Source organism: Aethalodelphis obliquidens, unplaced genomic scaffold (assembly GCF_003676395.1).
Source record: "Aethalodelphis obliquidens isolate GAN/ISIS:26980383/991018 unplaced genomic scaffold, ASM367639v1 scaffold52, whole genome shotgun sequence".
Lineage (NCBI taxonomy): Eukaryota > Metazoa > Chordata > Mammalia > Artiodactyla > Delphinidae > Aethalodelphis > Aethalodelphis obliquidens.
Window position 1 is genome coordinate 14327328 of NW_020837996.1, and position 14060 is coordinate 14341387.

At 50.6% G+C, this 14060-nt stretch overlaps 1 protein-coding gene across 2 annotated transcripts in view; it reads left to right on the forward strand.

Annotated features, from left to right (window-relative positions):
- Positions 1-12631, forward strand: part of CCNJL (cyclin J like) — a 50489-nt gene extending 37858 nt beyond the window's left edge. For both annotated transcript variants that reach the window (XM_027084392.1, XM_027084391.1), the window contains 3 exons: positions 6693-6995; positions 8789-8948; positions 10460-12631. In XM_027084392.1, the coding sequence (XP_026940193.1) occupies positions 6693-6995; positions 8789-8948; positions 10460-10883 (887 nt within the window). In that variant the 3' untranslated portion in view covers positions 10884-12631. The remainder of the gene's footprint in view (positions 1-6692; positions 6996-8788; positions 8949-10459) is intronic.
- The last annotated feature ends 1429 nt before the right edge of the window (positions 12632-14060 follow it).

Genomic DNA, 14060 nt, shown 5'->3' on the forward strand with positions numbered 1-14060 from the left:
TCAGAAGATGTCAGGTCCACCTGGAGGGCCAGGCAGCCACTGGGGTGGCTCTTTACCCTCTGACCTGCCTCCCTCCCTTCCCTTTATCATCAGCAGCATACAGAGTAGGGCAGGGAGTTGCGGGAAGGGGGAGGGTAGCCATGGGGTCTCAATTCCTCATCAAATTTTGTTTCTCTTTCTCAGATGAAGGGCGGGGGGAGGGCTTCAAATAGGAGAGAGGCCTTTCTTCAGAAAGAGCAGCTTTGACTCTTTTTAAAGGCATTGTACTTCTTTAGCAAAGAAGAATAGTTTTAATAGCTATTGCATTAAAACCTGGTTCTCTTTAGCCGGGGAACTTTGGCCTCATGTCTGAGCCTAGGTTTACCTCCTGAATGGGCAGCAGGTAATCCTGAATGAGTCTATAAATGGGCATCTTGCCAGGCATGAAGGACTGTTGGGGGGATTAACTGGGACCTGTCTAGAGAGTGGGCAGCGCTGGGCCTGGGCTTGAGAAACGGGCAACACTGGCTTTTTGTAGACTCCCATTCTGTGCTGTTTTTGTTTTTATTTAAGAATTTTTCTAAAGTCAGTGTAAATGTGGATGAGTGTTAGAGTTGCATAATGCATTTATGGGGCTTCACTGTAACATTTTCTCTACTTTTTTGGTATTTAAAAATTTTTCCAAAATAAAGAGTTTGGTTTTTGTTTTGTTTTTTAAGCAATTGAAAATACTGCTTCTCCTGACCCTACTTCAGAAAAGTCAGGAATCTGTTTGGTCTGTTTTAAGGCTTGATTGTCAGGACAGTAGGTAGAAGAAGAAAGAGCCAGTCTTTAGTCAATTCATAGAGACAGAAAGTAGAAAGGTGGTTATCGGGTTGGTGGAGGGAAACAGGGAGTTGTTTAATGGGTATAGAGTTTCAGTTTTGCAAGATGAAAAGAGTTCTGGAGATTGGTTACACCACAGTGTGAATGTACTTAATGCTACTGAACAGTACAGTTAAAAACGGTTAAAATGGTACATTTTCTGTTATGTGCATTTTACTATAATTTCTTTAAATGCCATTTAAAAAAAGAGAGAGAAAAAAAAAAGCCAGTGTGTGAGTGTCACTCCTGAGGCTTGCTGGCTTACAGTGTCTGGCCACTGTGGCCTAGTCTGTGGTTAAGAGTTTAGGTCACTTGGTGGCCTCACGGTCATCAGTCCACTAACTAACTCTGTGACCTGCCAAGTGTGGCTCAGGCTCTCTTTGCACCAGCCCCTGGGAGTGTGGGAGCAATCAGTCAGCTGGTGTGCAGAGCATCCTCAGAGGTGTTGTTTGTATGTTTCACCACTGCCACCAACACTAGGGGCTCATGTGCGTGTGGCTGGCCTCCCAGATTCAGGGTGAGTGCTCTGATAGGCTTAGGATTTTTTTTCTTAACCTTAGTATGTTGACAGTGCTCCCACTGTTCAAATTTGGGACAGTGTGAATATCCAAAAAGAAGAATGTAGATGAAATGGTAGAATTGTTAAAAATTCTTTTTTTCAACCCCAATGTAATAATTTATTCAGGAAAGGATCCTCCATGGATGCGAAACCATTGAGTTAAAGGCTGTTGGGAAACAGGATATTCACTTATTCTTGAAGTGTCACCTCACAGATGACTTATTAATTTCACAGGAGAATGGTACCTTTAAAATGGAGAGATCTGATGTCAGCACCTTAACCAAGCGATCAAATGTAGCATCGCTATTGCTGGGACAAACTGATGTTGTATAATTCCTGATGTGATCTGTTAAGAGGGACAAAACGTCACCTCTGTAGTTTTCTTGCTCAAACCGTTTGATCATGAGGAAACAATCAGGGAATCCAGAATATGGGACATTGTACAACTGGCCTGGATTCATCCAAAGAGTCCATGTCATGAAAAACAAACAAAGAATGGGACCAACGGGATGTAACAGACACCATGTGTAGCCTTTTGGATCTGGATCAAAAAAACAAAGGTTATAAAGGCATTTTTGGGACCCTTGGGGAAAGTCAAATATGGATTGAATGTTAGAAAATGTTAACTACATTAATGCAGATGTTCTTGCAATTGCTAGTAACATTATGATTAGGTAGGAAAATGACCTCAGGGATGGATGCTGAAATATCCAGGGGTGGCATGTCATGCCTGCAACTTAATTAAAAAATGGTCCAGTAAAACCAATATTTATATACCACACACACACACACACACACACACACACACACACACACGGCAATTGTGTGGCTCCGTGTCAGCTGTTGGTGAATCTGGGGAAGGGTCATCGGGGTTCATTGTTCAGTTCTTTCTTCTTTCCTGTGGATTTGAAACTTTTCCAAGTAAAAAGTACATCACACAAGTTGAAGACAGTCTGTGGCTCTTGTCTGACTTGCAAAGACTCGGACTAATGTACCCCACCCCTCCTGGGGGACCTGCCTAAAGACTCCCAGGCATCTGCTGTCTGTGCCATTTGTCAATAGGGAGCAAGCAGCTGAGTGGCGGTGCTCAGTGGTGGCGGGCTGGGGACAAAGGGCTGCCCGGCTCACGGTCATGGGAGGAGGGGAGGAAACGTCTGTCGGGCACGTGCAACACCAGGAAACTCATAAAATCTTTGCTGGCTGTGAAATGTGTTGTTCGCTAAGAGCAGGGGCTGTAAGGTCACTCCTAGGTGTGGAGCTGAGTGCTTGCGTGAGCTTTTTCTCTGAGCCTCTGGGGCTCCGAACAGAACCTACCTGGGAGGATCTGTTGTGTGTCCAGCACAAAGCCTGGTGCCCAGCCCCAGCATGGGAGCTCTGTCCATATCTGTGTGCTGGGTACTTACAGCACTTTGCATCCTGCATAGCTATGCTTTCTCTGTTGGGGCGGATTCCTAGAGAAGAAATGAACAGCCTGTGGAGTTTAGTGCTTTTAGGTCCAGGGTCAACTTGTCGAGGATTCAGACCCAGCTCCGCCCTGCTCTGCAGTGCGGTGGGTCGCCATGTAGCCTCCCCAGTGTGGGGAGCAGAGAGAGCAGATGAATCAGATTCCTCAGTAATCCACGGCCCCTTCCATCTGAGGGTGATCCCTTTTGGGCCTGGTGGCTGCAGAAAAGGCAGAACTCTGAAAGGTTTGAAAAGCACTGAGGGCAGGGAGAAATTAATCTGATTGAGCACATCTGCCATCGGAATAGATTGCTGGCTGCCGGCAAGACCGTGGAAGGGTCTTGGTGCCACCGCCGGCACGATGCACTAGCAATGCTGCATTTGCTCGCTTGGTTAAGGTGCTGACACCAGATCTCTCCATTTTAAAGGTACCAGATGCAAAGGTTTCTGCCAGAGCGGTGACCTTCACCGTGCCACCCTCTGCTCTGGGAAGAAAAGAGCTCTAGCTATCGAGTGCCTGCGAACAGCCTTGGCTCAGGTCAGCCCAAGGTTCAGGGAAACCTTGACAATTTTGCAAGAAAAATATTATTTTCTTTCTTTTTAATTTGCATAAAGACTAAGTGAATTGTTGGAGAAAAAAATAGCAGATACAGATAATCAGAGAGCGTCGGAGAACAATTCAAATGGCCTACAATTCAGCTATCCAGAGAGAACCATTCATTCTCTCAACAAATAGGCATTGGGCATCTACTGTGTGCCGGGGACTGTGCTGGCACCTCGGGGCACACCTTCGAATATGTGGGACATGGTTCCTATCCTTCTGGGGCTCACACTTGTTAATGACCTATTCGTGGTCAGGTGCTGGCCACTGCTACTACTATTTGAGATGAAACAATCCGAGTGTGAGAAGTGCGTTGATGACACCGGGCGGCCTCTGAACTGAGCTCTGGAGGACACATGATAAGGGGGTGAGGGGATGAGCATGCCCGCTGGAGGAGGGGCCAGATTCCAAGTGTGGCTGGATCCAGTGCTTGGGGAGGGCGAGGGGCCCTGAGGCTGCGGAAGGCAGCAAGGCCTGGTCAGCAGGGTCCCCCCTACCCAGGATTTCAGCGTTCAAGAGCCTCTTCCCCTTGGGCAAGGGGCAGCACTGTCCTCACCTTTTCCTGCCTGAGTTGCCCTGGTACAAGGCAAGGGAATAAGGTGTGTGCTCCGCCGGAGGGGCCGTGGATGGGGCTCTGGAAGATGAGTCTGGGTTGCTTTGCTGTAAGCCGCTTCGGGACCGGTCAGCATCGTCTCTGCTCCTCCGTGGCAAGCACTAGAGCTTCACGTCACCATCTCTGCCCACCCAGTGGGCTGTTGCCTGGCTCCCTGAGAAGAAGGATGCAGGCTTCCCAGAGTCAGTGTTTCATTTCTCAGTGACGTCTTTTGAGGCCTTCGTGAGGAATGTGTTGTATCTGCTGCAGGGCCGCCTGCCTGAAGTGGTTACTTCCTTATCTCTCAGCGAGCCTGAGCGTCTGCTGAGAACTGGGTCAGGGGGCGCTGGCAGTTGAGCACAGGTGTGTGGATGATTTGTTGGCTGTTCCCTTCATCGGCACAGATGTGTGCTCGGAGCGTAACTTGGTCGCCCACTGCCTCTTCCGACACCTGCTCCCGCAGCTGTTCTGCAGCCAGTGAGGTTAGGCTTGGAGGCCAAGGTGACCAGACCGAGGCCACCACCATCCGATGTGGGCATCGGGCAGCACGTGGGGACCATGGTCAGGGAAGGTTTCCAGGGGGCAGTGGCTTCGAGGTGAAGGACGGGGTGAGCTTGGCGGAGTGAAGAGGGGATGGGGAAGGGTGCTCTGCGCAGAGGGGCTGTGCGGACAAAGGCTCGTAGGCAAGGAGGGCACGGTGCCTGCAGAGAACTTCCGTGGCCGAGGCTACAGCCAGGTGTGCGTGGTTCCCCCGAGTGAGGGTGTGGTGGCTGCACGCCCCCTGCCTGCAGAGCCCTCCACAGCAGAGGCTGCCACTAGGGCCTTCCACAACTGACGACTGCCAGGGGGACGTTGCTGTGGAAGTCCTCGGTTCCTTGACCCTTGAGTGGGATAACCCCAGGCTTGTGTTTTATTTCTGTTTGTTTGTATCTAGCGTCACGCGGATTTATTTCCTGCAGATTATTTCCAGGACCTTCCAGTATGAGGTCATTGTTCCTTCAGTACTTCCCGAGCTGTGTGACATGTCTGTCTGCGGGGTTTCACATCTTTTTGCCACTGTGCATTGATATGAATGTATTCCAGTTGTCTGTTCCTGCAAAGCAAGTCACCCCAAAACTAAGTGATTTAAAACAACAACGATGTGGGTCGCTTGGTGGTTCCTGTGCTGGTATTACCTGGACTCCTTCATACAGTTGCTGGAGGATCCGCTGGCCTGGAAGGTCCAGGGTGGCCTCATTCACATGTGTGAGAGTCGGTGCTGGCTGGGCTGTTGCCTGGGCATCTTGGTTCTCCTCCTTGTGGCCTCTTCACCTCCAACAGGCTAGACTTGATTCCTTGCACAGACGTCTGGGAATGGCACTCCAGGCGGGGCAAAGGCAGAAGATGCAAGACCTCTTAAAGCCTCGCTTTGGAAGTTACATGACGCCACTTTTTTTGTTTTCCAGTTTTATTGAGATACAGTTGGCAGACTGCATTAGTTTAAGGTGTACAGTGGTTTGATATATGCATATATTGTGAAATGATCACCACCGTAAGTTAACATCCATAATCTCACATAGTTGGACTTTTTTTTCTTGCAATGAGAACTTTTCAGATCTACTCTTTTAGGAACTTTCAGATATGCAATACGGTTAAGTGTAGTCAGTATGCCCGACGTTGCATCCCCAGGACTAATTTATAACTGGACGTTTCTCCTTTCTGACTATCTTCACATCCCCCACCCCCTCCGGCAACCACCAGTCTGCTCTCTGTATCTGAGTTTGTTTTTTTAAGATTCCACATGTAAGAGATATCATAACAGTATTTGTCTTTCTTTGACTCTCTCATTATTCACTTAACATAATGCCCTCAAGGTCCATCCATGTTGTCCCAAATGGCAGGATTTCCTTCTTTTTATGGCTGAATAATATCCCATTGTATATAAATACCATATTTTCTTTATCCATTCATCTGAAAGGGGACACTTAGGTTGTCTTGGCTGTTGTGAATAATGCTGCAGTGAGCATAGGGGTGCAGAAACCTCTTCAAGATCAAGTGCCCTTTTGGCTTTTGTCCCTTTCCTGTCTTTTCCTACTTACAGATCTTTCCTAGGCTCACATCCCAAGCAAACTGTGTCTGGGGGAATCCAAACTAAAGAACCCATTGACAGAGTTTAAACTCAGTATTGAAGATACTGGGGAGCCACTGAAGGGCTTTTCCACGTCTGGAGGGACAGGACCAGATTTGCAAGGTCACCGTGACAATGGCCCCCTGACCAGTCCTGAGGCTGAATTAGTGAGGACCAGATGGGAGGGCCACCTTACTCCCCAGGCCCTTGCTGCTGTTGCTAACTGCTGTCGATCACCTTCTGGGATCCTCATTGCTGGTCTGAACATTTGGTGTGAGGTTTCCCATTGAATCTGACAAAATCTTTAGGATGTATAAGTTCCATTTTACATGTGAGAGAACTGAGGCACAGAGAGGGTGAGACACCTTTCCATGACCACACAGCACAGCTGGAAGTGATGGCCTGGGGATTCGAGCCCAGGTGTGACAGATCTGGAATGTGTGCCTTTGGGCTTGCTCTTCTCCCTGCCAGCACCGTCCAGGTACTTTAAGGTGGGCTTTTACAGCAAGTGTTGTAAAAGTCCCAGTAACCTCTGCTTCTCCCTCAGGTAAGTTCGAAGATAGGGAAGACCACGTCCCCAAGCTGGAACAGATAAACAGCACGAGGATCCTGAGCAGCCAGAACTTCTCCCTTACCAAGAAGGAGCTGTTGAGCACGGAGCTGCTGCTGCTGGAGGCCTTCGGCTGGAACCTCTGCCTGCCCACGCCCGCCCACTTCCTCGACTACTACCTCCTGGCCTCCGTCAGCCAGAAGGACCACCACTGCCACAGCTGGCCCACCACCTGCCCCCGCAAGACCAAAGAGTGCCTCAAGGAGTACGCCCACTACTTCCTAGAGGTCACCCTGCAAGGTGGGGCTGATGTCAGGGCCTGTCCGCCCTTCCCCCCCCCCACATGGGGGCCGGGGTCAGGGGCCCTGAGAGACCTGCCCCAGGGAGTCCTTGCTGATGGGGGCCCATCCACCCAAATCACCAGATCACTCCACTTGGCAGGGATCAGCAGGGAAGGAGCGACGATTCAACCATGTGTTAGCAGTAACGTGTAAAAGAGAAGTAGCAGCTTGTATGCAGGCAGCTGGTAGACTATTTACTGATCACCTGGTAGTTTTTGTTTTGTTTTTTTTTTTAGCGGTATGCGGGCCTCTCACTGTTGTGGCCTCTCCCATTGCGGAGCACAGGCTCAGCGACCATGGCTCACGGGCCCAGCCGCTCCGCGGCATGTGGGATCTTCCCGGACCGGGGCACGAACCCGCGTCCCCTGCATTGGCAGGCGGACTCTCAACCACTGCGCCACCAGGGAAGCCCTGGTAGTTTTTTATACACTAATCTGGAACACAATGCAAATCCACAAGTAGGTCACTCTGGAAGAGCTATCATTATACAGGTAGGGTGGGAGAGAGGATTATGTTTACATCTGCTTTAGCAATAAACTTTTACCCTGTTTGGGGACTTTTATTTGAAGTATCTAAAGATTTAGGTATTAAGTACAACACTAGGTCAGAAATACTGTTGATACAACCACCTGATAACCCACTGCAAACCAAATATCAATAATATCAGTAACAACATCAACAATTGTGATATCAAGCATTAAATGAACACTTACTATGTACCAGGCACCTTATTTTAGTGCTCTGCATGCATTGTCTCATTTGAACCTCACGACTTCACATGAAAATCATTTGTGCTATTCTCATTTTACGAATCAGTTTCCTTAGTTGTTACTCAAGACGTGAAGTAACTTACCCAGGGCCATTGCTGGAATTTGAACCTGGGGAGTCTGACTCTGTGTCTGTAACCGTACCACCCTGCCTAATTCATACTTTAACAGGCAAATGTTGAAATCATTGAAAGTCATAAACAGTTTAAGACAGCATAATAATGCGCTGATAACTGACTGTTCTTCATGAGAATTGTGGAAATTTCAACGGTTTGCCTTTGCACATAAGTAGTCCCAGCTTTGCCATGTTGCCAGATATCAAAGTAGGACGTTAAGATTTCTCAGATCATTTTCCAGTGTGTACATGTACCAAAACATCACGCTGTACACTGTAAATATGTACAGATTTTATTTGTCAATTATACATCAGTAAAGCTGGGGTGGTCGGGGGGAGGATTCCCCAGTAAACATAAGTTCCAATTTTAGTTAAGACTATCAAATACTTACAGACATTCATTCATTCTTTAGTTCTTTCAACAGATTGTTAGTGAGTGCCTACTGAGGGCCAGGCTTTGTTACTAAGTAGCCTTCAGTCATAACCTCAAAAAGAAGCCTTTGAAACAGTGTGTCGGTCACCCCTAACAGCCAAAGGAAGGAACAGGTGTTTGGCAGTTCTGCTTGTAGCCCATCAGCAAGCCCACTGCAGCCCCTAGAAGCCAGGGATGGTATTTTGAAAACTGCTGCTCTAGGCTGACATAAGAAATCCCAGACTGAGAGAGCCAAGGTGTTTTAAGATTCAAGAATGGAAATTCATGCTGTTTTAATTTTTCAGTGTGTGTATGTGTGTGTGTGTGTGTGTGTGTGTGTGTGTGTGCGGGAGCAGTGAACAACCTTGGACCTAATCATTTGTCTGCCGGGGAGCACAAGGCAGGACTCCAGGACCAGGCTTTCTGATGCTGACTCTTTCTCTGTGATTCTCTTTCAGATCATATTTTCTACAAATTCCAGCCTTCTGTGGTGGCCGCAGCCTGCGTCGGGGCCTCTAGGATTTGCCTTCAGCTTTCTCCCTACTGGACCAGAGACCTGCAGAGGATCTCAAACTACTCCCTGGAACATCTCAGCACATGCATCGAAATCCTGCTGGTGTAAGTTCCCCTCCTGATCCTTTGTGTTTCAGAAATACCGAAGTTCCACTTGCTCATAAGACCCACTTCAGGCAATTTCCTGGAGGCTTATGGTGGGCTGATGGCTCACGGAAAGTGGGCCATGGTGACTCCTGAAAGAATTGGGATTCGGGGAGTTGGTCCTTCCTATTTTGAGTAGCTTTGGGTTTGCAATTTGTAGGTCAAGAGTGCAGCAGCAGAAGGGCTCTGTGCACATCTTTCTGAGTGTCTTGGGCTCTTTGACCCAGTGTATCAGTCAGTCTTCTGGGTGATTATATTGAGACACTCTCATTATGAGCTGCTTTTCTCAGACATGGCCACAAAGCTGACTCTTAGCCAGCTAAGCCCAGAGTGGCTTCACGTAAGAGGCCACAGCCTCCTTGCAAGGGTCCTTGGGGATCTTGGGGAGGAAGTGTTCAGTGTTTCAGAGAGGATGCTTAAAGGCATCATAGACAGAACACCCTGAAACTGATGTCGGAAGCAAAAGAGCTCAGTAGTGACTGCAGGGAGGAGGGCAGAGAGGACAGAAAGCCCTCGCCTGGCTGCACCTGGTCTCTCTTCCACCCAAAGCCTGGTGGCATCTCCTGGATGCTGGCCCCGCTGACCACGGGGCCAGCCCCTGAAGAGCCACCTCTCAGCCTCCTGGTGCAACTGCCTTTGTCCCATTCCTCTGGAATCAGTCCTGCTCCCTAGCCCTTATTTTAGAGTCTTCGCCTTCTAGAGGGTGCCCAAAGCTGGAGAACACGGTCTAGCCTGAGTGAGGATGGGTGCCCCTGGATACTGAGCCCCCAGCCCTGCCTCTTCCCCGAGGCTGTCCCTCTGGGGTAGCCCCCTGCTCAGACCTGCTGCAGCTTCCACTTGTTCCTTTCTTACCGAAGCCTCTAATTGATTTGTTTTCCCAAAAAGATTTAGTACAGGAAGCTTTTTTTTTTTTTTTTGAGATGGCAAAAGACCTGTTCCATCCCCCTTTTCAGATGGAGACACTTAGGTCCCTGGGGGCAACCTGCTTGAAATCTGCTAGCTCAGCTCAGATGGAGCTGGCTGGAAGTGCCTGGAAGGCAGAGGTTGTGCTCACCTAAGCACCGGGAGCTCTGCCCTCTCAGGGCGGGCGCTGTGCCCAGTGTGGGGATGCAGCGATGAGCAAAAGCAGGTGGGTCGAAGCTCGAACTCTGCACGAGGGACCAGGTAGTGACCGGAAGTTATCATCTGCCGTGTTGACCGCCAAGGTGGGGCAGTGCAGAGGGGCTGCAGGGACAGCTAGGCTAGTCTTGAGGGGTCAGAAGAGGGTTTTTGTAGGAAGCAGATCCAAGCTGAGATCTGAGGCCTGAGTTTAGTCAGAGAACAGCTGAGGCAGTGCTTCAGGCAGTGAGCCCAGGCTGGGAGAGGCCCAGCAGTCACAGCACATGGGTCTCCTGGCATCCCCCTCAGCAAGGCAGGTGTCTGGTGCTGGAGCCTCTGACCTCCCAAGTCTCACCCAAGTCCTTTCCTTTCAGAGCTTATGACAACATCCTCAAGGATGCCGTCGCGGTCAAGAGCCAGGCCCTGGCGATGGTGCCCGGCACACCCCCAGCTCCCACCCAGGTGCTGTTCCAGCCACCCGCCTACCCCGGCCTCGGCCAGCCGACAGCGATGGCCCTGGCCCAGTTCCAGACCCCCGTGCAGGACCTGTGCGTGGCCTATCGGGACTCGCTGCAGGCCCACCACTCGGGGACCCTGCTCTCAGGGGGCAGCGGCTCATCCCTCCATGCCCTGTACCCCACCCTCCAGCCCCTGGACGTGTGTCCCGTGCCGCTGCCCACGTCCCTCAGCATGCACATGGCTATTGCAGCTGAGCCCAGACACTGCCTCGCCGCCACCTACGGGAGCAGCTACTTCAGCGGGAGCCACGCGTTCCCTGCGGGCTGTTTTGACAGATAGGGCACCTTTAGCCACGCAGGGAGGCCTTGGAGATCTGGGCAGAGGAAGAGGATGCTGACGAAGGGAGCTCAGCCCAGTGAGGCGCCTGGGAGGCTGTCCCCGCAGAGCCTCAGGACCCTTGAACGGAGAGGGTGCATGCTCTTTTTAAATAAAACTGACCTGGGGCAAAACAGGCAGTGACATACCTCACCCAAGAGCATTGCTCTGGAAAACATCTTCCACGTGTGGCTGGGATGCAAGGGGATGGCTCGGTGGCCAGCCCCTGGAGAGGGGCCCAGCGGGTCGAGAAAGACCTGGGAAGAGGCCAGGAGACTGGGGACTGGATGCAGACCAGCAGTTCATGAGCACGTCCAGGTTTTAGCATCAAAGACTCCTTTATTCTTTGCCGATGGCAGCTACACCACTGAAAAGGGGGCAGCCTGATGTGTCTCCAGACCCCCGGTAGATGCTATCTGGGGTGCTTTTCTTTCCCTGGCTCCATCCACAGGGGCCTGTGTGTGTGTTCGTGCCCGAGCGTCTGTCTGCCTTCCGAGGCACAGTGGGCAGCTGTCTTGTTGCTTTGTTATGGAACCTAAAACCCTCTTCAGCCTTTTAGATATTTCACATGCTGCTGCTTCCCGAAGTGACCTAGCTTTCTGTTCAGTAAGATGTCTTGTTTACATGCTGTATCAGGGATTTTGTGATACTTGAAAAGTCCTTAGGAGAAAGATGATGGTGATTGCCACACTGCCTGTCCCACGCAAGGGCTGTAGATTTTTAACCCGGCTTGGGGCAGCCCTGTGGTTAACCACAGAGCGCCCTTTGCAAAAGCATATAGTTGGGGAGAACCACTTTCCAGGCTCTCGGTTCTGGAAGATTCCACGTCTTGGATGCTCTGTTCCCCTGTAGAACTTCGATAACCACCCAGAGGAGGAAGCTTGTTGAAAAGTAGACAAAGATTTAAACCCAGCAATTCTCACGTCCTTCCACCGCATGCATCTCCTGCTTGAGGCTAAACCCAGCCTCAGCCTCAAGTTTGGCTCAGAGCAGAGGCTCGTAATGTGGGATTGTATGCCTGATGCCAACTGGCTTTGGGGATTTGGGGCTGTGCAGGGTCTGTTACACGACTGACAGCCAGTGACAGGATGGATCAGAAGCCAGTATTTGGGTCTCTGCAGTGAGAGGGCTCTCAGGAAGACTCTTGGAAGCATGTGCAATATGTTTTTATTCTGACTCACGGCTTGTGCTCAGCGTGTTTTATTTTTTGGTTGGTTTAGGGTCAGAGGTCCCATTATTCACCCCCTAGGACTGGGAGGTGCAGAGAACCACGAAGGCGGTTTTTGGTTGGTTTTTTTTTTTTTTGAGAAGAACCCATCTTGGTTTTCTTGACTTGGTTGCCAGTCCAGGAGACTGGCAGGGGGGCTGCCAGGAGTCGGATCTGAAGGCGGTTTTCAGAGCAGATGGGAGCCTCAGCGTGGAAGCTGAGTAAAGAAGAGCCTGGACGTGGGCGGTGCGGGGCCGCTTTGTCACACTAGCATAGGAAAGTGCACATTCATTTGTTGTTTTCTCTTTTTCTTTTGCCAACCTCCTTCTATTTATGTGCAACTGGTTTGGATTCCAAGTTATTGTGTTTGTCTTTTCTGGGGCTGGGCGCTTGGGAGGGTCCGTCCATCCGTGTCGTCGTCACCCCCCCAGTAGAACCTCACAGCCAGCCCAGCCCCTCAAAAAAGTGGTCCCGCAATAAACACATCACCTGCTCGTGGCCTTTCTGGGTTCTCTTCCTGGCCTTCTCTCAGCCAGCCCTCCCTCCCTCTCCCACGTCAGCCTCCGGGGATGGGCACCCACACTGGTGCCAAGAGGTTGTGGGCTTGGGTGACAGCAAGACGGGCTCCTGCCCTCGGAGCTGGAGCTGGGCCTCCCTGGGACACAGGCTGGGCAGTGGGAGTGGGTGAGGCTTGACATCTCAGCTCTGAATCGGGTGGGGTTCTCCAGAAAAACAGAACCCATTATGGAGGTAGTGAGAGTGATTCAGTTTAAGGAAATCGGCTAAACATCACAAATGCCTGGATTAAGGTCAGGGTTAAGGTTCCACTTCCTCGTACCCTCTGGGTTCAAAGTCCATCTCTCCAAAGCCATCTATTCTGTCATCTGAATGCTCCCCTCTCTCAATCCCTTATATCAGTGATTCTCAGTGGGGCTCATTTGTGCCCTCCAGGGGACTTTTGGCAATGTCTGGACATATTTTTGGTCGTCACAGTTGGGAGAGGGACACGGTTGGCATTCAGTGGGCAGAAGCCAGGGATGCTGCCCAACATCCTACAACGCACAGGACAGCCCCCACACTAAAGAATGGACTGGCCCCAGATGACCGCCGTGCCATGGTTGAAAAACCTCAGCCCACAAGGTCACCTTCCAAAGAGGTCTCTGTCATCCCCCAGGTCCCTTTCCTTACCCCTTTGTTTTCATCATAGCTGTTAAATCATCTGGAACGATCTTGTTAGTTTGTTTACTGGGTTTGACGGCTGTGCCCTAAACCACCTGCAGCCAACAGAATATATAGATACCTGGTGATCGTGACACTAATCACCCAGCTGACGTTTATTAAGCGTTTGCTGTTTATAAAGCACTCTGCTAAGGAATTCGCTCATACTATTTACTATAATCATCCTAGTAACCCTACAAGGCAGCTGTACCTTACAGAGCAGAAAACAGGGCCACAGAGAAGTTCTTTGCCTAAAAGTGTGGTGAAGGAAGGAGGCACAATTCAAACCCAGGCAGCCTGGAGCTGCCCCGCCGCCCTCAGATGCCTCAGTCGAGTTTTGAATAAGTGCAAGGCTCCAGCTGGCCGTCCTGCTCGCCTGGTGAAGAAGACACGACAGAATAATGGATATGGGTTCGCAAAAGAGTGGCCAGGCATGCGTGCTGCTGACTGACGGGGTCAAGGGGATTCTCAGAGTGTGCTCAGCAGCAAATGTACAGAAACATCGCTTTTGCACAGCTGCCACAGGCTAACGTGATTTACGGCTCCATCTGCCTGCCCCCAACAGGCTCTGATGTGGGAGGTGTTCCCCCAGCCCCATCTGTGAAGGTGAAGATCTGGGACCAGGCTTGGGGCTTCCCCAGAGCATCCCCTGGGAGGGACCCCACCTCTGGGCTGCCTCTGGTAATCCCTGGCACCAAGTTCCTGGGAAAGAATCT